Source organism: Sinocyclocheilus rhinocerous, unplaced genomic scaffold (assembly GCF_001515625.1).
Source record: "Sinocyclocheilus rhinocerous isolate Xijiao unplaced genomic scaffold, SAMN03320098_v1.1 scaffold697, whole genome shotgun sequence".
NCBI classification, from domain to species: domain Eukaryota; kingdom Metazoa; phylum Chordata; class Actinopteri; order Cypriniformes; family Cyprinidae; genus Sinocyclocheilus; species Sinocyclocheilus rhinocerous.
This window is the reverse complement of record NW_015664033.1, coordinates 1,326,582-1,348,631: the sequence shown is the minus strand read 5'-3', so window position 1 is coordinate 1,348,631 and position 22,050 is coordinate 1,326,582. Positions and strand designations below refer to the sequence as shown.

Below are 22,050 nucleotides of genomic sequence, written 5' to 3'. Positions count from 1 at the left end.
AAAAAAAACTTAAAATATTTCTCATCGTTGTAGCAGCTGCCAGCAATGCAAAACTCACAGCGCCACCTTGTGACATGTAAGTCTATATACTACTACATACAGACTCAGTTCGACATTGAGCACTTCATAAAATGATTAGAACTTATTTCTAATCAATGAACAGCAACAGAACAAAGGGAAACCACAAATTGATATGAATATAAAATGTAAATAAATAAATAAATAATCTGAAATAAAATTAGAACGAACATTTACATGGCGTTTTTATATTAAATAATTACATTTAAATTCGAAACATGTTACTTTTACAAAATCGTGCTTGATAAATAATTAGAAATGTTTTCCACGTTGTTTCTTAAACGACCGTTTAAACCAAACATTCGATTGTTGCGAAATTAGCAATCCTATTACTTATAGGATATTAATATTAAACAACGAATCTGTTTATGACCGCTTGCCAACATCCAATCACACAATTCATATTTATGATCCCAACATTCACTGTAGTAGAGGAAATCTTAAAATCGCATTTGGCGCCAGAGCTACACTGCAAAAGAGAAGTGTAGCAGGCTACTGAACATATAAAAACAAGAGAAAACTGCAAAAGTGAGGTGACATAAGGTCACTCACGGTCACTTAGTCACGTACACACAAACACGCAGAAACCCAAGCCGCGTGTATAACTCCTACAACTGTCAACTCTCGACTGAACAGCTACATTAACTACTTCATTAACTAATAGCCTTTGTCTTTTCTACATTTCATATATCCTACATCTGTGAGCTGACATTTTCTTACAACACAAGCCAGTTTGCAATATCTCCTTATATCTGATTGTTGTAAGTGTAGCTACTCATTACTCCCCCTATCTCTCCATTACAGATCTGCCCATGCACTTGACCAAATATAAACTTCATGATTCTTGGCAGACAGACAGATTTTAGCGGGGAGGAGTCTCATGGTTTAGGCCAGGACAGACCAAAGGACAAACAGACAGAGGTGTAGAAAGAGAAAGTGGCTAATAACTGAGGAACAAAGAACGAAAACACCTGACCACCCTCTTTGGAAGCAGAGTAAGTGAGTGTCCTTTGCATCAGATGTATAGTTTTAGCTGTTCTGAACTGTAGGCGTAAAATATTAAGAGCAGTGGAGGAGTATTTCATTCTTTAACAGCAGTAATGCAACACACGGCCCACAACGGACAGCTTGTTTGTCCTTGTGCAAGGGACATGAGCTTTATTCAACCAATCAAAATAATCTCATCTAAATGTATGACAGTTTTTCTATAATTGCTACATGTGCATAGTTTCAAGGGGGTTTAAGATTTCAAATAGCATTAAGCATCGAAGGACAAAACTTTTTTTTAAAGAGATGAGATAAGCAACAGGCCACAGCCTGGCTAATATGTGAAACCGTTTAAAAATATATATATAGATTTTAAACCGAAGTATAGCAGAACAATTATGTAACATTTAACAACAAAATCCTTCTCTAACTGTATAAGGAGGCAATACAAAGTTTACATGGATATAATGGAGATACACGTCAGGATTGGTCATTATCTGACCTCAAACTTCGCATCACCTTCACTTTAACTACTGATCAAACCCACAGTAAATGTGCAGACAGGTGCATGACTTCTCTTCATGCTTTATGCTTCAGTTGTCACCTCGACTCTTGCTGTTGTTTCACGGTTTGATGAAGGCACTATTTAAGTTTGTGTTGACAAATAACACTGAGACTTACACAGCTGACATTTCACGGGTTTGTGAACAAGTAGAAAGTTGTTACATTTGACTTTTGGACAATTTCTCTTGCATAAAAGGATCTTTATTACTTTTCAGTTGTAATGTTTTGAACGTTTTATACTATATTCATAAAGATTTAGAAATAAATACTATTATTCAGTGAAGGGTACATTCAATTTATCAAAAGTGACAGTAAAGACATTTATAATGTTACAGATGATTTCTATTTCACATAAAAGAGTCCTGAAAAAATTGAACTCTTTCTTGAGCAGCAAATCAACATATTAGAATGATTTCTGAAGGATCATGTGACACTGAAGACTGGAGTAATGATGCTGAAAATGTAGCTTTGCCATCACAGGAATAGGTTACGTTTTGTATTATATTGCACAATATTATTACATTGACAATATTACAATTTTTCCTTATTTGTAATCAAATAAATGCAGTTTTGGTGAAGACAAAAAATATTACAGACTCATAATCTTGGAATCTATCTAAGTGTAAAAGTGATAATAATTTTAAGTGTTGCTTACTGTCTGTGCTTCAGAGATGGCGATGTCTCCCACTGCTATGGTGGCCCGCCGGGCTCTTGCTGCTGCATCACAAGGAAGCCATGAAGGAGGAGGTTTGAGATGTTTTTCTTGGGCTGGGCTAGATGAAACAGGGTAAAATAAGCAGATGTTATCCAGTATGGATAGGCAAGTTCTCATGAACCATAATCAAATATTACTTTATTACCTCAAAAATCAAGAATGTCGAAAAAATGGTATGATTTTCAGGTTATTTACATATTCACACAGTAAGAAAAAAATACTGACACAAATCAGATCATTTAAAAACATTTACGCAATAATCAATGATTCTAATAATAGATGTACTGATGATTTGAATCATACACAGCAAGGACCTGGAAGATCCTGTCCTTCGTATTAGCCCTGCCCGGTGTGGGTGTCTGCGTGGCAAACGTTTACATGAAGATGCAGGCCCATTCTCATGATCACCCAGAGTTTGTGCCATACCCACACCTCCGCATTCGAACCAAGGTGCCTATACTCTTGGGTTTTTCAGTCAAAGTATGCATGATGTGGACTTCTCTCCAATTCTTCTACAGACATAGAAGAAAATGTTGAGGCCTTCACTTTGTAAAGCATCCGAAATACATTGGACATGACATGAATCATTTTCAAATAGCATTATCTTTCTTTCACAGCCATGGCCATGGGGTGATGGGAATCACTCCCTCTTCCACAACTCTCATACGAACCCTCTGCCCACTGGTTATGAGGGACCTCACCACTGAGCAAGACGCCCCCTGCTGTCTCAACTGTCCGTCCCCTCAGATGCCAATCAACACTGATGGACAAGCTTCTAACATTTTTAACAGAAATAAACAACAGTTTTCACATTAATTTTGTGTGTGACTGATTATGAAAGGTCCCAAACAATACATGGTTAAGACTATTTTAAGTATTTATTTAATTCTATTTAGAATTAACTAAATTTGCCAGTTGCCAAATAAAAAGTCCAGGACTGAACTGAGACAAAAGAAAAAACATGAAGAAATTGCTCAATCCAAATGAGGCACAAATTCTAGAAGAAAACAATGTAGACAACATTAATGCAGAGCTCATTTATTGAGAACCATCCTCTGCCTTCCACCAACATTTGGCCATTTCCATGATTCAATTTCTCATATATATACAAAAGAAAAAAGAAAAAAAAAAGATGGCACTCCAACATGCATCAGATAATCCAGACTTCTATAAACGAATAAAGTGGCATATACAAAAAGAAAAATATAGCGAACATAAACAGCTCTTTCTCCTTGACGTTCTATTATTCACATAACATACTGTACAAAATCATGTACAACATCTGGATGCACTGTGATTACCATGGAATCAGCATCAAACCCTTTTTTGCAAAATAAGATGAATAAAGTTAAACAAAAAAAACAACTTCAAAAAAAAAAAAAAACACGTAGTTGGTCATTCTACTCCATATACAAACACGTCTTGGGGAAAAAAAACGTGCACATGAAAATAGTAGGAATTAGAATGCTCTAAAGTATTTTTCAAAATATTTTTGCTAACTGAAGTTTAATGAAAATCTTGTCCCAAACATCCCAAAAATCCAGTATTCCCCATTCCCTTTTCGTGTATTGTGTGTGCATTAAAGCAGCTACTAAATTTGTTTACACCATCAATTTATTACATTCATTTCACTATCCACTACTGTTTGCCCTTTAGCTGAGGGCTGTTTTGACGAGGTTTAAGATGTCCTGCCTCAGCCCTTCTGTGCAGTCCGCCTCTTGCGCCAAACGCAGGAAGCAGTCAGTGGAGAGGGAGGGGTGAAGGGGAGCAGGATGGAGCCCCTGAGGCCGCAGCAGTATGGACAGACAGGCCTGGCCCAGTCGCAGGTAAGAGTAGCGCTGTGAGAACCAGTACACTTGTGGCAGCAGAGACCTCAGCCAAGCTGCCTCAGTGTCAGAAGATGATGACGGAACCGGTTTGGAACTTTGAGAGGATTTAGAATGTTGCTTGGAACACTTTGACATTTCAGTTTTAGTCAACTGTGGTGATCCTTCAGGACCCTTGCAGACCGAACCAGCATCCATTCCATCTTTCGAACAGCAACGTTTGGTCAGGCTCCGTATGACTGAGTAGAGAAGGTCCACACTTAGGTCCTCAGCTGACCGTTGTAAACCAGGTACTAAAAACCTACAAGCCCCAATCATCACTTCAGCCAGTGGGGTTTTCTGAAATTCCTTCTCTTCTGCCAAGCATGATTCAACCTCGTCCTGTGGTCTAAGCAGCCCATGAGAGGCTAGAGAGGACAAAACAAGACAACTTGTATCATGCTTTGACATCCGGTCTTTGTTTTCGTCAGTCAAACGACAGCCGTGTAAGTAGTGGAGAACAGGTAAGAGCATCCCACTGTTTACATCCTTGATCCGGATGGCCTCGCCTTTAGCTTTCTGGGCCTCCCCAAATCCTCCCATCAAGAGGGCTCTAAAATACTCAGACCCAACGTCTTTGGCTCCCTCTTCCCCAGTGACAGCCTCGTGATTGGCTAGTAGAAGGGTTCCATCGTCAAGGAGGAAAGTTAGATCATGAGTTGCCTTCAAGTAGGGACATGACTGGTTTTGTTGCGGTTGGGATTTGTTATACAGAAATTGGGTTGTCTCTGTTCTGGTCTGGCAATCTATGCTACAATTCTTTCTGTCCTCCTTGGAACTTGACAGCAGACTGGAGAGGCAGCCAATCAGAAGAGAGACATACAGGGATTTAAATCTCGAAGGGGATGGTTGTTCAAGAGGATGCAACCAGCCGGCAAGAAATGCCCAACATCTGTCAGATTGTCCATCTTCATCATCATCTTCTCTGTGACAGCCAATCAGTTCAAGAGCTGCTGCCAGCCCTCCACTATCCAAAAGCAGCTTCTTCAAAAGAACTCTGTTGCTGCAGAGGAAAAACAAAGAAGGTGATCAAATCAGCTACATGGGACAAGAGTGGCATTTGGCTTTTTGTTCTATTAATTTCTTTAAATAGACATTAAAAACATGATTCTTACATGCAATTACTTGAATACACCTCTTGTGTGGTGAACATGTTTTTAAGATATATATTAAAATTCACTGACAAATTTTGGGAGGATGGTTCAATTTGACCTTTTTATGACAAGTCAAGCTCAGTTAAGGCTGGTGCAGCTCCCTAAAAACTTGATATCCATGAATTGATGTAGTGTAACAGTCACAAGTAAAAATCCCACTTATTTTCTCCATTGGGGAATTGATTTTAACAGTAACTTATAAACCTTTAAAGACAGACATACTCTGAGCTGCAAGGTTGTTAATCAATGGTGTAGCTTTTGTTGAAGCCATCAGCCCACATTATTACAACTTTTTTTAAAAATCTTCTCAACAGCAGAATTCATGGTGAATGATTATGATTGCGTAAAGAAATCTCCAGCAATCTAATAAACGAAACTAGCAAATCACACCAAAGGTACAGTTTAGCACCCACCCACTCCCATGACAGATGACGTACGAAGAATCATTTGTCATGAAGAATATGTATGCATATATGCATAATTTGCAACAAACATAAAAAGATATTGTTTTGATATGCACAATCAATATCTTTAAATCAATAGTTTTATATTTCCCCATATATTTTATTTTGACTATGTTGTTCGCAGTCTTCAATGGTTTGTACTTCTTTTGCTTATTAAAGCTGTTAGGTACAGAATAAAAAGTACCTCTATCTTTTTGTCCAATTTTCAAACACTTTTTGCTTCAAAAGAAAATCTAAGTTCAATTGGTTTGGTCAAAGATTTTTCTTAAACTACAAAAACAACATATAGTTTACTTTCCTATGAACTTGACGCATGGTTTAAAATAGATTTTTTTTTATTCGCTAACACTTTGATTTGACATTGACCCACATATATTAGGCTATAAAAGCATTAGAAATAAACCCTGAAAGTCAATTAATCATACCTGTTAATCAGAGGCAGAGAAAAGACACAGTGCAGCTTGTCAGATTCAGAGCCTGACAGCATGATGTGTGTAAGAACTCCAGTGCCAAATCCAGACTCGCTCTGAACCCTCAGATTACTGAGCAGACCCAAACCTGAGGAGCCAGAAACAGTTTAGCTTTGAACAAACAGCAGTCTTAATATGCTTCAATATCGTATATTAATAAAGTCACAAACCTAGTTGTGTGATTTTGCCTTTGACTTTCTCTGATTGTCTGTCCGTTACTCCTTTGCATCCCCCGATCTCCTCTCCTCTCACACACAGTCTCTGTTTGATCAGAGCCACGGCTCCAGTTCTGACCAAAGCCTGGAAGCAGTTTGGGTTGCAGCTGAGGCGCCCAAGCATCCGAAAGCATCGCCCACTGGGGTCATGGTGCTGGGTGAGGTAGTACAACAGCCCGGAGAAAACATTTGTGTTGATGAGCGCTGTGCTGGGGTCTGAGGCGTGGGAGAAGCGTGACAAGAGCAGAAGAATGGGGGATTCTGGGGCCCAAGCCTCAGGGTGATAAGGATGATGGTAGACTGGGGTTTTTGACATCACAGGGGGGCTGTCCAGGGTGACCACACTACAGCGAGAGGAGGATGTAGAGGAGGACGAAGAGGCACGGAGCCTCTTTCTGGGAGGAGAGGAGATTTGGAGGGGAGACGAGGAAGGTTTTGTCACTGAAGGTGGTTGCTCAGATTGAGGGGAGGAGGCACAGGAGGGCTGTGAAGAGGAAGGCGACCCTGGTACGTTTCGAGGAGATATTGGAACGGAGGAGAAGGCGGAGGAGGAGGAGGAAAAGGAGAGTCGGATGGGTTTGGAGCGGGTGGAGGGAGAAAAGTGGGGTGGACGCAAGGTCGAGCTTTGCGAGATCTCAGAGCAAGGTGACGATGAGATGGAGGATTGAGGGCTGCTACTAAAGACTTCACTTCCACATGGGGATTCAGTCAGCTCACCCTCAGATGAGATCAGACCCTCAGAAACCAGCCAAGACCTGGAGGAAGGCACACAGACAAAACTGAGCAACATACAAGCAATTTTTCCATAAAACATGTAGATCAATGTGGTTCACAAATCAAATTACAAAGGATCACAATTAAATTATGATTGGCATGTTCATACTTCCAAAACGTACTCTCTGATTTTGGTCATCTTGTCAATGAAATTACTGAGAGAAAAAAGGCAATTAATAAATGGTTTCTGATTTTCGAAAAAAATCAGTCATGATGATGACTAGGTCTAATTGTTTTAAATGAAAACATTTTGTTTATATGCGGCAAGAAAACAATAACACAGCAAGATATTGATGCACTAACAATATTTTTAGAAGACGACATTCTATAATTTAAAAATTAATGTCAAATTAAAGTCAGGTTTTCACAACAAGGACAGTTTTAAAACTTATTGATAAATGGTCAAACATGTTTACATTTTTGAATGTTTGGTTTAATTTTCTAATCAATGAAAATATTTAACATTTTGTTGACTAAAATTAGATAGTAAAATTGACTAAACTTCATGATGACATGAAAAATTTACTTAAAATTTAAAGCAAAACAAAAACTCTAAAGAAAAAAGGTGTATAATTTAATGCTGCATATCATATTACTGATCAGTGCTGTTAGTCTGCCAAGTGTGAAAATAATTATGTGCATAATTTTTTCATGATTTTTATGTTCTGCTTTTGGTAAGACTATGAATAGCTGACCTAAGGCTGAGGAAGCTGGAAGATCCCGACGTCTGGTCTTTGCTCACATCCTCCCTCTTGTTCCCTTCAAGGGCTGAGAAATCAAACGAGTCAAAACACGAGGTCATCAGTTCAGAGCATGGAGAACCAGAGGACAGGCTGGCATCCATCTTTCCTGCAGTCAGTTCTTCTCCGTGAGCAAGCTCAACCAACCGCTTGATCAGCAGCGGCACCAGCCCGAGCTCCTGCAGCTGTTCAAGAGCAGATTCATCGTAGACGAAGTCCACACAAGCTAGAACGGCGAAACGCGTGAGCGGATGGCTTTGATGGGCAGATAAAAAGCTGATCAACACCTCCAGTCCCCCGCTCTCCTTTACTTTAGCCCTGTTCACAGCCTCTCTGCAGCAGAGGCACAGGGCCTTGAAGAACACACCTGACTTCAGAGGATCCTTTTTCACTTCCGCTGCAAACTTCTGAATGACTCCCAACGAACCGACCAGCGGCCTCAGGCAGCCTTGAGAGCACAAGTTAGCCAGAGTCTTCAAAGCTAGCTCTTCCAAAGGCCGACAACCTTCTCCTGAGGCAAGGACCCCCAGCTGAGTCAATGCCCCGGACCTGGACATCTCTCTGGCGCACTCTGCACTGCAGCCTCTGGTGAGCTCATGAATGGCACGAAGAGATGCCCGTTGCAGACCTAAAGGGTACTCTGGAGCAATGAACAAAGCGAGAGATGGAAGAGCGCCTTGTGACAGCAGCAGAAGCCGGTTGGCAGGCGTGTCAGAAAGGTAGACAAGCGTCCGGGCAGCAGACTGGACACATTCCACTTTAGGAGCACAGAGTTCAGGGGCTGGAGTCAGTGAAGAGGGAGAGGATGGAGGTGGAGAGAGAGACAAGCAGAGCAGGAGAAGTGGAACACCACCTGAGCGAGAGAGAAAGAAATATAATGATTTTAAGGCTCAGAGCGCTTTACAGCCTGTGACTGTATATAATGGAGGAGAAACATAATTATTAATATTATATTACTTTAAACATATGAAACTCTGGGACAAACCTGCAGAGTGGACCTCAGCAGAACCCTCTGGGTCCATCGCGAGATTTCCCAAAGCTCGTGCTGCTCGATTTTGCACCGTCTCCACAGAGACATTCCTCTTGAGGACATCCACTACAAAAATGAAAGATCATAAGCATTTATGATCATGACTATTTATGCAAATAAGCAGCATTTTTGTTGCTATGCGATGCCATTGAAAGAACATGTTGGTTCCCCCCAATAAAAAACTTCAGTGAAAAGTTTTCAAAAGAACCATTTTGACTTAAGTGTAAAGAAGATTTTAATACTCTAAAGAACCTTTGTCCTCTATAAAGAACCATTTGTGCAATGAAACTTTTCCATGGATGTTAAGGTTCTTCATGAAACCATAGATGCCAATGAAAAAACTAATTTTAAAGATTTAATTTTTTGCTGTGATCTCATGTGAGTGACAGGTTGCTGGGGGTCATCAGAAAAGAAATGTCATTGCAAGGGGGAGGGAAGTTATTTTGATTATAAAGATTGCTAGGGCACATACATTTATTACATAGATTAATAATAATGGCACTGATAAATCATTTATAATAATGACTGCAATATTCCAAAAATAATAAGAATTGTCAATTCTGATTTCATAATGACTTTAAGAGGAACATGTTACCGAGTATAAAATTATATATAAAAAGTATGTGGAAAATGAAAAATTTGGATCCATCTGATCTTAACAACTACAGACCCATTACTAAATTGCCAGTTTTATCATAAGTATTGGAGAAAGCTGTTTTTTTTTTCAGTTTTCCCCTTACTTAATTGGGAAAAATATACTGGATCCTTTTCAGAATGGTTTTAGATCCAAGCATAGCACTGAATCAGCCTTGTCAGGAGTGGTTAACGACTTGTTACTAGTTGTGGATTCTGGAAATTGTGCAGTTTTGTGCAGAAGTGCAGCGTTTGATACAGTGGATCACTGCATTCTTATAATAGGCTAAAAACAGAGGTTGGTATCTGTGATTCAGCCTTAAAGTGGTTTGAGTTCTATTTTACTGAGAGGAGCTTCTCTATGAAGATAGGTCAGTTTTATTCATCGCCTGCTTCTGTTATGGGTGGGGTGCAGCAGGGCTCCATATTTGGCCCAATTTTATTTGCCCTGTACATGCTCCCTCTTTGTTACATTTTTGAATTTCACAAGGTTCCCTATCACATTTATGAGGATGATACCCAGTTGTACATGTCAATAAAACGTGGGTCAAAGTCCTTATCTGATTTGCTAGCTTGTGTAAATGACATCAAAAGTTGGATGGGTGATAATTTTCTTCAGCTGAATGAAAACAAGCCTGTAGTCATTCTATTTGGCTCCCCCTGTTTGGTAGAAGGCCTGACCTCTATCTGCAAGCAAATATCCACACTTATGTAAAGAACCTGGGTGTTGTTTTTGATTCAGAGTTAAAATTCGACAAGCAAATAAACTCCGTTTTTTTTCCAGCTTAGGGGTTTACGGAAACTGAAATCTTTTCTATCTTTTAGTGATCTAGAGACAGTCATTCATGCCTTCATTGCAACAAGGCTTGATTATTTCAATGCTTTATATGCTGGTGTCAACCAGTTTTCCCCTTCACGTTTGCAGCTGGTTCAAAATGCTGCAGCTCGCTTCTTAATGGGAAGAAAAACAGTGAGCATATCACGCCTATTTTAGCACTTCTACATTGGCTACCAGTTAAATTCAGAATTGAATACAAGGTTTTGACTTTTGTATTTAAAGCCTTGCACGGTCTGGCTCCTGTTTACATCTCAGACCTTATTTGTCCATACTCCCCCCGAAGATCTCTTAGACCATCCTCTGACAAACTATTAACCGTCACATTGTCCCGCTTGAAACTGAAAGGTGACAGAGCCTTTTCTGTATTAGCCCCTAAGCTGTGGAATTCGCTACCTCGATCTGTTAGGATATCCTCCTCTTTATCTGCATTTAAATCATCTTTGAAAATGTATCTCTTTTCTCAGGCCTATTAATAATTTTAGATATGTTAGTCTTAGTGAGTTAAATTCTTAGTCTTGATTTTTATTCAGTTTTATGGTTGTTGATTTAATTTTTTTAACTCTGTATTTTTTGTATGACTGTCATCTTTTTATTGTGCTATTGTGAAGCACCTTGGTCAGCATTTATGTTGTTTTAAGGTGCTATATAAATAAAAATGACCTTGACAACAACCATGTCAGATGTCAGTATGAACAGGGCATGAAAAATTAACTGATCTTTATGAAGCCTTTGAGTGACTTACCAACAACAGATATGCCATCAAGCTTTCTTACCTATGCGAAGAATAATAATAAAAAAAGCATTAATCATATACAAAAAAAACGAAAGCTGCATATATGTAATCAATGCAAGCTATACATTAGAGCAGCATCTTTCTTACTTCTAGTCTTGTCTGTTTTTCAGTGCAGCAGTTGGCCAGGATGCTAAGTGCCAGGTCCAAAAACTTTCTGGAACTTTCTGGTCGCCTGAGGAGATCCAGCAAAGGAGGGATTCCTCCTCGTGATTGGTAGCGGGCTATCCTGCCACCACCTCCTTTGATGTGCTGCGTCCGAATGGCCACCAATGCCCTCCACTGACCAGCTTTGAGTCTCTTGTCTGCATCCCTGGCTTTGTCACCTCCAGTGACGATCCTATTTTCTGCTCCTGTCAGTCCACTGCTGTGACTGTCTGCTAATGTGCGTGTTTTGGACAGCTGAGCCAAACACCAGGTCAGAGAGGATTCTGGGAGAGTGGCGAATGCCTCCGAGGTGCTGTTCAAACTTTTTGAATGTCGTTTAACTCCTTGTTCTGAAGGTGTAGACATGATGAACCAGGAGTCCAGAAGCACCTCCCCACCACCACCCCGTTTTGTAACTTAATTATTTTATCTTCCTAATAACGTAAGGTACAACAATATTTCAGTGGCTTTAAATAACTTGGCAACAAACACTTATTCTATCAAGAATTAAAAAACGAAAAATAAATAAATAAAAGAACACAAGAACTAATACAAAATTCTCCTATGATTGACACATTCCATCCACAGAGCAACAAGCATTCGAAAAACTACAACTACCAAGTTCATTAATCAAAGCAAGCCCAGAGCAATGACTTCTGGGAAATGAAGTCTTTTAACCAATGCGATATATTTCATTACGGCCTACAGTGGGAGGTAGGCCACAAAAATAAAATCCTTGACAGTGCTGCCTGAGATTAATCTATTTGGGTGTATTTTGATGTTTCGCTGAAGAGTGAGAAGGCTTCGTTAACTTTTCATCTTACTCACGTCAAATTTCCTACGCGCTACAAAGCGCAATCGCCTCAGATTTGCACTGGCGCCATCTTTAGTAGAGCAACAAACAGGAGGGTTTTACAGAAAGGGAGGGGTATTTGTAGACTCGGTCTCTTTAAAGCTTATGGGAGTTGTAGTTTCTGGATAGCTCAATTATTGACTTATTTAATACTTAAGATAACGAAACATAAAAAACGGTGTAAATTAATGTATGCAGATATTTATTTTGCCATAAAGAAGAAAACAGCTTGTACGTTTTGACGTTCTACCTTTCGCGCGACACACCTGTAAAAACAATGGCTAGCATTTCCCACAATCCCCTCTCACACGCCATGTCCATTTCCGGAAAAAAAGCACAACAACACCCTGCTCAGCGCTGCCTGGCGCAAACGGTCGTTGTTATTATCATCGCTGTTGTCGACGCTCGGAAAGACCTCATCGCTGGAGTTGTTAAAATCCACGATTAGTCGCAATAACGCTTGACGAGATTAATCAAAATTAAATGCAACATGGAGGCCACTGAGTCAATTGTCACAGACGCCATTGAGGTGGAGGAATCAACAACTACGGTTACGACTTTGGAGACCGAAAAGTCCAAAGCAGGTAAGATGTGAGTAAGTCGATGCAGCAGTGTGTGCACCAGGCATCGCCAGCGAGGAGGACACGATGAGCCTGATGCTACAGATTGGCCTTCCCACCCGTTTTAGGTTTTTTAGAAGAGCTTCAGACCTCCAAAACAATAGATTTATTACGGTATATTTTAACTAGCATACATTCCTAACAACCGGTTTTCTAGAATATTTTAATTGCGTGTAATATTTTGCAATATGCAATAATGGTAAATAAAAGTAAAAAAAATTTTTTTTTATAGTTTTCATATAACCTAAGAGATTTCTGTCCCTCCATTGTCCTTACAGACTTATGCTTCAAAAAGTTCACAAAGTCATCAGAAAATCATATAAATTGAGCAGTTTAATCCTAGTCTAGTATTCATTTAATTTGTTAATTTTATTCATTAGCCTAAATAAATAGATTCATCAATATGGAGTAATCATGTTTCTTCAGAAAACACACACACAAGCAGAATTGTGATTAAATTTTTTTTGTTTTTCATGTTTTAACTTTTTAATGTTCCAGTTTGTCCAGTATTAAGCCTACTTTTCCTCCTAAATATTTGATTACATTCTTGTTCTGGAATAACTTAACGATCTACTCTTAATCTTTTTCATTCAGAGTTTGTGTGGACTCTGCTAGCTACATGGCATCTCGTCCACGTTCGTTTGGACATGGACCCAGAGTTTGACCAGCCCGTGTGCAAGAAGAAGAAGCTGTGGGAGACTGTGGCCGAGAGAGTGACTGCAAAGCTAAGAGCCGAGGAAGGCACAGACGTTTCAGTCAAAGCCTTCGAATGTGACTTGAAGTGGAGAAACATGCTAGCGACATATCGCAAAAATGCTGAGCGAGCCAGAAGACTGGGAACCAGCAGTGTTCACTGGGAGTTCTTCAAGGAGATGCATAAAGTGCTGGGAAGGAGCTACGAGGAGGTTGAGGCTCAGCGCAAGGCGAAGCTCAATGGCACCAAGCTGGGCAAAGCCATAGCCAGCAAACGGTTTACCCCGATACTGCCCACACCCACAGCTACAGCGCCACAGTTACCCAACGCCAGGCCTCCTCAGGATTTGCTGCAGTTGTACCTGGAGCTGCAGGAGAGGAAACTGAACATGTGGGCTCAGCAGAAAGCGCTGGAAGAGAGGAAGATTGAGGCCATTAATAACTTGGCACGTGCCATAACTTTCCTGTCCCAGAACAATACCATGCAAATGCCCAAAGAGTGTCTGTCGGACACCCCTGTTACCCAACAGTAGTCTTTAAAGATAGGAAATGCATTTTTATTTTTAGAGAAATGCCTGATATGTTGAACCCTTTTCAGAGAATTGAAAAGACTTGAACTGAACAGCAATTTGTTGAAAAATGCTTGGTTTTCCTTCAGTGTGAATTGCAAAAATATAACTGAGAAGTTAAAAATGTCACATTCATATAAAATGAGTACAGGGCAAGTTGTACATAGTATTTTTGTGTTTTAATAAAAATCATACAAAATGTTCACCACGTTTTCTGCTAAAGCTTTTTTCATACCACCAAATATTTATCAATTACACACAGAATCTCAAGAGCTTCAAAGGAATAGTTCACCCAAAAAAATGACAATTCTGTCATCATTTACATATCATTCCTAGGCTTGTGACTTGCATTTTGGTTTGACATGAATGGACCAGTGTTATCATTAACTTAAACTAAAACCATTAAAAAAAAAACATTACTTCAAATAAAATTAACATTAACTGAAATAAAATACAAAAAAAAACTCAGACATAAATTTTCACATTCAGTATTTTTGTGATTTAATAAAAATCGTACAAAATTTGGTTACATTTTATTTTAAGGTGTCCGTGTTACAGTGTAAATATACATTTAAAGGGATAGTTCACCCAAAAATGAAAATTCTGTCATTAATTACTCACCCTCATCATACCAAACACACAAAACTCTTGTTCAGCTTTGGAACAAAAATGAAGATATTTCATTAACTGAAATAAAATACAAAAAAAAACTCAGACATAAATTTTCACATTCAGTATTTTTGTGATTTAATAAAAATCGTACAAAATTTGGTTACATTTTATTTTAAGGTGTCCGTGTTACAGTGTAAATATACATTTAAAGGGATAGTTCACCCAAAAATGAAAATTCTGTCATTAATTACTCACCCTCATGTCGTTCCAAACCCATAAGACCTTCGTTCATCTTCAGAACACAGATTAAGATATTTTTGATGAAATCTGAGAGCTCTTGGACCCTCCTATAGACAGCAATGTAATTACCACGATCAAGGTCCAGAAACGTAGTGAGGATATCTGTATTTTTGTATTCTTTGCATACAAAAAGTATTCTCGTAGCTTTGTAAAATTACGGGTGAACCCCTGATGTCACAGGGATTATTTTACCGATCTCCTTGCTACATTTCTGGACCTTGATTGTGTTAATTACATTGCTGTCTAATATATATATATATATATATATACATACATACATATAAATATAAACAAAACTAGTTTAAATTGTTGTATTCATGTAAAATGAGTAATTGTATTTTATGTTAATTATTGTATTTTTTCAGTAACTGTTCGCTCCTGGTGGAATGACCTGTCCGGAGCTCTCAGAATGCATCAAAAATATCTTAATTTGTGTTCCGAAGATGAACGGAGGTCTTACAGGTTTAGAACGACATGAGGCTGAGTAATTAATGACATCATTTTCATTTTTGGGTGAACTATCCCTTTAAGTACCGAGTAATATTAATTAACTACATGTATTTACTAAATGGCTAGGATTAGGGTTTGTCTTAGGGTTGCTTGTATGTAATTATGCATAATTTATTATACAATAATAAGTACATGTACAAGGACACCTTAAAATAAAGTGTTACCCAAAATTTATCACAATTTGTTCTGCTAAGCTTTCTTCATACCACCAAATATTTACCCAAGAGAGGAAGAAATTATAGTTATAGTTCAATTATAGATAGTCCAAACAAAAATGACAATTATGTCATCATTTACATATCATTCCTTAGTTTGTGACTGTGTTTTGTTTTGACTTGAATGGACAAGTGTTATCATCATTAACTTAAACTAAAAACATAAAAAAATTCATTAATTAACATTACCTGAAATAAAATACGCTAACCGAGACTTGTCATTTGCACTTACATATTGTTGCTCTTTTGTTAGTTTTGATTGCTTCTATTGTCCTCATTTGTAGCGACCCCATTTGTAAGTCGTTTTGGATAAAAGCATCTGCTAAATGACAATGTAAATGTTAATTAAAAATCATACAAAACGTGTATCGATTTTTTTATGCCAAAACTTTCTTCATATAATCAAATATCCATTAATCACATACAGAATCTTAGAGCTTTTGAGAGATAGTTCACCCTAAATGGCAATTCTGCTATCATTTCCATGTCGTTCCAAACCCATAAGACTTCTGTTCACCTTGAAAACACAAATTATGATATTTTTTAACGAAACCTTGCTCCATTCCACCAAAACTTTGATGGTTCAAAACGTTCACAGAAAGATTGTTAAAGAAATTCACTTTTTATTTACTTACACTCTATATGAAAAACAGATTTAATTTAAGCTTCTATTCATTACCCTAAATTAAATCTGTTTTTTATATAAAGCAATTGTTTTACTTCAGAAGACTTAAGCCGCTTGATTCATATGATTTATGTCTAAAATGTAATTTTGTACTTTTTGATGAGTGAAAGTTTTGGCTTTGTGAACTTTGAATGAATGGACAAAAATGATTAAAAAAAAAAAGATAATAAAAACGTCTTCATTTGTGTTCCAAAGATGAATGAAAGTCACATGGGTTTAGAATGACAGTTTCTTTTTTTGGGTGAACTATCCCTTTAAATATGCAAATCAGTGTCAAAATCTTATTGTGGTGCTGCTTCCAATGTGCTGTAAAGCAGATTCACTACAGTCGCTCTCATTTTCACCCCAGCAGCATCTTCGTTTACCCCGTCCACATCTTCCGGTGTGCTTCTCTCTACCAGTCCCTTTGTCACGTCCCCCATGTCCAGGAAAACATTGTGTAATATACAAGCAGTCAGAACCACTGCTTTCGCCCTGTCATAGTTCCCCATATCCAAGTACCTCAATTTCTGGAATCGCTCTTTTAAGTCCGCCACAGTCTGGTTGAATCGGCCCAAATGGTTCCCCACCGATCTGTTGTAGAGGTTTTCCTGCGGGTTTTGACATGTTGAGAACGGAGTAAGTATTTGTTCTGTGAGCGGGTATCCGGCTCCGGCTATCAGGCAGGTCTCTGGAGGCACCATCTCAGGGTTTTGCCGAATCCTTTCAGCTAACGCGCTTCCTCTGTCTTTTTCCGATCCTTTGCTGATGTGGCAGTAAATGAAGCGACCTTTGTCATTGCAGACCAGTTCCAAGTTCAGCCATGAATCTGGATGTGGCTCGATCTTAGGTCTCTTGGCCTCCGGAGCGTCGCTCTCGCTGTCTGGTTTCCCAGCTGGCAGGCGGATGGGGATGCGTGTGTCGCCCAGCACGCCGAGCACTCGAGGGAGGCCTCTCTCTTCCAGACCCTCATTGCGACTCAGCCAGCTGGAGAAAGGAAGCAGATGCTGGAGGGCCTCCTGTCCTACAGGGAGAAAGGAGAAAACAATGTGTAAACCTGCTAAGTAACTACAACAGTGTTATTTTATTATCATTGATATACTACTATAGTTTTGTTCATATTTTAATTTTAAAGTTTGTCATTTTGTTCTGTTTTTGTCATTTTTATTAGTTGTTTTAAATGTTTATATTAAACAAATTTGACTAAATGAAAATGCTAAATTGTTAAGAGAAAATTTCAGTTTTTCATATTTAATTTGAGCTAGTTAATTTTAAAGTAATGAAAATGTTTTTCATGTTTTCATTTTAATGATAATATGAATTAATGCAATGTGAACACTGATACTGTATTTTGCATTGACTTATTTAATTGAATTTTTTGTTATTTATAATAGCTAAGGGGCGTTGTTGTCGAGTAATTTACAACAGTTTCGAACGCGGCTCAGCCAATCAGAATCAAGGACCGGAACTATCCGTTTTATAATAGTTTATTTACAGTGGTGGACAAAGTTACACTAGTATTTTCACCAGTTAAAAATTTTTTGACGTCAGTTATTTCTATCTTTTGCTGTAGTGTGTCAGTAGGAAATCATTTCCAAACATTCATTTTGCCATTAATTGTAATAATCCAGTGAGATTTTTGTTTGCACAAGTAGTCAGTGCTGCACACAGAGATCTGATCTGATCATCATCAGTCTGTCTGGAATGACATGAAGAAACAGAACAAACTGAGACAGACTCAATCCAGAAGAACTGTGGCAACGTCTCCAAGATGCTTCAAGAAACCTACCTGCAAAGCTACAGCACTGTTAAAAGTTTTAGGCACTAAAATGAGGCTGCTGTCAAAAATAATGTCATAAATAGATTTTCTTTATCAATTAACCCCTATTAACTAAATTAAATCAACATTTGGTGTGAGCACCCTTTGCGTTTAAAGCAGCTTTTTCCCTGGATGCACTTGCGCATAGTTTTTCAGGGAGCTTTGCAGATAGGTTTCTTGAAGCATCTATTTGTAACTGATTTAATCCTGTTCCTGCCATTAAAATAGCCATAGATAAAATAAAACAATTGTGTGGAACTGTCACCTAATTAACTTGTACCTGTAGGCCATTGAATGAGCCGATCCTTTTGTGTGATCACTTGTTCACAGAAAGAGAAGAAGATCCTGTGAATATTCCCCTTCTCCAGATGGAAACTAGAGGACACGCTGCGATAGCTGATGCGTTTGGACAGGAGGGTGAGGGACAGGAGGACAGTGTGAGACAAGGACAGTCGAGCTCTTCCAGACAATCGGTTCTTGCTGTAGCCTGTGTTGGAGCTTTGCAGAAAATTTGTCACATACTGCAAGAAATAAGACGACGAGAATGATGTAAAGCAGTGGTTCTCAACCTTCTCAATTCTAAGGCCCAATGACTTTTCCAGTTGTTCATGACTTGCTGGATTAAAGGGGTCATATGACACGATTTCATGTTTTCCTTTGTCTTTGGAGTGTTGCAAGCTGTTTGTGCATATATAAGATCTGTAAAGTTGCAAAGACTAAAGTCTCAAATCCAAAGAGATATTCTTTATAAAAGTTAAGACCCTCCTAAAACGGCTCGTTTAAACACGCCCCCACATGTCTACGTCACTGTGTGGGAAGATTTGCATAACCCCGCCCAAATGTTCATGCAAAGAAAGAAGGCGTAACTTTGATTCTCGCTGTAGTATTGTTGCCGCCGCCATGGAAGCTGATATTCCAAATATGGTAAGGGGCGTAACATTTCCGTCACCCGCTTGAGGTATTCAGCCAATCACAAGGCACTGGATAGCTGGCCAATCAGAGCACACCGCGCTCTGTATGTGTTTTTTTTTTACCCTAAACCGCGTAAACACACTGCATTACACCAAATACACAAAATAATGTTCTTTTTAGCAGCATCATATGACCCCTTTAAGGATAAAGATATCTAAAATGACTCACAATTTCTACCTGATAAAGTATTTTAGAGCTTGGAATAATTAAAAAAAATGTCCACTACTGGTCAAAAGTTTAGAATACTAACATGTTCTTATGTTTTTGAAAGAGGTCTCTTATGCTAACCAAGGCTGCATTTATTTACAGTAATACAATAAAAACAAACAAACAAAAAGTTATATTGTGAAATACTGAGAAAATAATACTTACATACATTAAACAGGATGCATAAAGTATGCATTAAATTGATCAAAAGTGACAGTAAAGACATTTAAATTGTTACAAATAAATGCTGTTCTTTTTAACTTTTGATTCAAAGAATCCTGAAAAAATATATCAGTCTCCACACAAAAACTTTTGAACATTGATAAGAACCACTGATCATTATTAGTAATTGTACACTAATAATAACTGCAAAGCAAATCAGCATATTAGAATGATTTCTGAAGGATCATGTGACACTGAAGACTGGAGCAATGATGCTGAAAATTCAGCTTTGCCATCACATGAATAAATCACATTTCAAAATATATTAAAACGGAAAACAATTCTGTTAAATTGTTATAATATTTTACAATACTACTGTTTTTGCTGTATTTTTTGATCAAATAAATGATTGAGGAGAATAAGAGACTTCTTTCAAAAACAAAAAATCATAATTATTCCAAACATCTGACTGGTACTGTACATTTTTGTAGATATTCCAAGCTCTAAAATATGTTATCAGGTAGAAATTGAGTAACTAATTCATTTTAAAATAATAATAATTTTGATCACCTTTCCAGGTCTTTAAAATTAGGTTACCTCATATATTCAGGTTTTTACAGGATTTGTGTGAATCCTGGTTCTGGGTTATTTTAACCCAGAAGTGCATGAGCTAGCAGACCTACTGTACCTGTACTGTAGGGTTGGCCTCCATGGCTTCAGTAGTATGTGCGCGCTGCAGGGCAGAGCTCCTGGACTCTGACGCATGGGATGTCGCTGTTCGAGCCTGATCTGCTGGCGATGAATCCTCTTGTAGAGAGGCTTGCTTCAACACAGAGGCTGCCTGCTCCTGAACCTGGGCCACCAGGTCAGCCTCTATCATCTCCTCCACCGCTCGGTCCAGTCGCTGGTCCAGCTCCCAGTGAGACAGCGGCTCCCACTCCGCCTGCACCGCGTCCATTATCACGCGCCCTGCGGCCGCCGCGCTCCATTTACGAGCCTCCATCTAGACGCAGCTCGGATTAATGTGGGAGTACACGGATGAAGCTAGCCAAGTTGGCTCTCCAAAAACATACGTGGTTAGACGCTGCTAATAGACGTTGCTTCTACAATAGATTGGGGAAAGTAACTGGAGTAAATATCTCAGCTTAAGCAATAATGAGGGTAAAACCAGTTAGATGTGCCAGTAGATACTAGCGCTGTAACTTTACCGTGCAAAATGAATGAAGTTACTATGGATAGTTCACATGCATACTGATTGAGTTAACATAGAGATGTGATTTTGAAATTAAATAAAAATCTTAAAACCTAAAATACGTTGTGGCACGCCCATAAAAACACGGAGAATATATTTGAATTGACAGACCTTTAAAACAGACGATCCTCTTTCCACATTAGCTTCTGTTGCTAGATAGATTGATCTACTGCGCATGCGCACATTTAACAACTATGATTGGTCCCGTGTGATTTCAATACAACATCCATCTGTCGATAAACCCATATCACCTTTTTCTCTTTTAACTTGTTCTCTACTAGATTTGTCATGTTTACAAAATAAAATTCTGAATTTGATTGATACTAGTAGCCTAATGGGTGACTGGAGATCCGACCTGACATCTCAATTTGATTTGGATTTTAATTTTTTATATAAGAATGTTTATTTCAGTTTCATGTTGCAAAAAATTTAAACACATTCACTGCATTACATTTAAATAAAGATGGAAGAGATGTGTTTTTAGCCGATTCTTGAAGATGGATTGAGTTGGGCAGGTCATTCCACCAGGAGGGAACATTTAATTTAAAACTCTGTGAAAGTGATTTTGTGCTGCTTTGGGATGGCACAATAAAGCGACTTTCACCTGCAGAACGCAAGCTTCTAGAGGGCACATAACTCTGAAGTAATGAATTTAGTTAAAGGGGTGCAGAGCCAGTGGTGGTTTTGTAGGCAAACATTAATGCCTTGAATTTTATGCGAGCAGCTACTGGTAGCCAGTGCAAATTGATAAACAGAGGTGTGACGTGCATTCATTTCGGGCTTATTGAAAATTAATCTTGCTGCCAAGTTCTGGATTAATTGTAAAGGTTAAGAGAGCATTGCAATAGTCCAGCCTAGACAGAACAAGAGCTTGAACAAGGAATTGTGAAGCATGTTCCGAAAGAAAGGGCCTGATCTTCTTGATGTTGAATAAAGCAAATCTGCAGGACCGGGCAGTTTTAGTAATGTGGTCTGAGAAAGTCAGCTGATCATCAATCATAACTCCAAGGTTTCTGGCTGTTTTTGAAGGAGTTATGGTTGATGTGCCTGGTGAAATTGTGATGAAACGATGGGTTTGCTGGAACCACAAGCAGTTCTGTCTTGGCAAAGTTGAGTTGAAGGTGATGGTCCTTCATCC

At 38.7% G+C, this 22,050-nt stretch overlaps 4 protein-coding genes across 7 annotated transcripts; 2 read left to right on the top strand and 2 right to left on the bottom strand.

Moving 5' to 3' along the window:
• The first annotated feature begins 957 nt into the window (after positions 1–957).
• On the top strand, positions 958–3,157 carry LOC107729524 (cytochrome c oxidase subunit 6A, mitochondrial-like). 2 transcript variants are annotated; one of them, XM_016540067.1, is made up of 4 exons: positions 958–1,077; positions 2,299–2,376; positions 2,652–2,794; positions 2,962–3,157. In XM_016540067.1, the coding sequence occupies exons 2-4, from the start codon at positions 2,301–2,303 to the stop codon at positions 3,049–3,051; spliced, it is 309 nt and encodes a 102-aa protein (XP_016395553.1). In that variant the 5' UTR covers positions 958–1,077; positions 2,299–2,300; the 3' UTR covers positions 3,052–3,157. The 2 variants fall into 2 exon arrangements, with proteins under 2 accessions (XP_016395553.1, XP_016395552.1); XM_016540066.1 differs by having other exon boundaries at positions 959–1,073.
• A 64-nt stretch (positions 3,158–3,221) lies between these two features.
• Positions 3,222–12,494, bottom strand: LOC107729522 (armadillo repeat-containing protein 5-like). Its single transcript, XM_016540064.1, has 8 exons — positions 12,293–12,494; positions 11,408–11,898; positions 11,270–11,300; positions 9,012–9,122; positions 7,982–8,879; positions 6,468–7,267; positions 6,253–6,385; positions 3,222–5,212 (listed from the first exon to the last, which is right to left on the bottom strand). Exons 2-8 carry the CDS (start codon positions 11,828–11,830, stop codon positions 3,997–3,999), a joined length of 3,612 nt encoding a protein of 1,203 aa, XP_016395550.1. The 5' UTR covers positions 11,831–11,898; positions 12,293–12,494; the 3' UTR covers positions 3,222–3,996.
• Positions 12,495–12,661: 167 nt separating this feature from the next.
• Positions 12,662–14,350, top strand: LOC107729523 (uncharacterized). Its single transcript, XM_016540065.1, has 2 exons — positions 12,662–12,901; positions 13,532–14,350. Exons 1-2 carry the CDS (start codon positions 12,808–12,810, stop codon positions 14,161–14,163), a joined length of 726 nt encoding a protein of 241 aa, XP_016395551.1. The 5' UTR covers positions 12,662–12,807; the 3' UTR covers positions 14,164–14,350.
• Positions 14,351–16,730: 2,380 nt separating this feature from the next.
• Positions 16,731–21,321, bottom strand: LOC107729439 (uncharacterized). Of its 3 annotated transcripts, none has more exons than XM_016539926.1 (4): positions 21,024–21,321; positions 20,349–20,763; positions 18,600–18,840; positions 16,731–17,524 (listed from the first exon to the last, which is right to left on the bottom strand). In XM_016539926.1, the coding sequence occupies exons 2-4, from the start codon at positions 20,661–20,663 to the stop codon at positions 16,803–16,805; spliced, it is 1,278 nt and encodes a 425-aa protein (XP_016395412.1). In that variant the 5' UTR covers positions 20,664–20,763; positions 21,024–21,321; the 3' UTR covers positions 16,731–16,802. The 3 variants fall into 3 exon arrangements, with proteins under 3 accessions (XP_016395412.1, XP_016395411.1, XP_016395413.1); XM_016539925.1 differs by having other exon boundaries at positions 20,349–20,663; XM_016539927.1 differs by lacking the exon at positions 21,024–21,321 and adding an exon at positions 20,869–21,008.
• Positions 21,322–22,050: the final 729 nt, after the last annotated feature.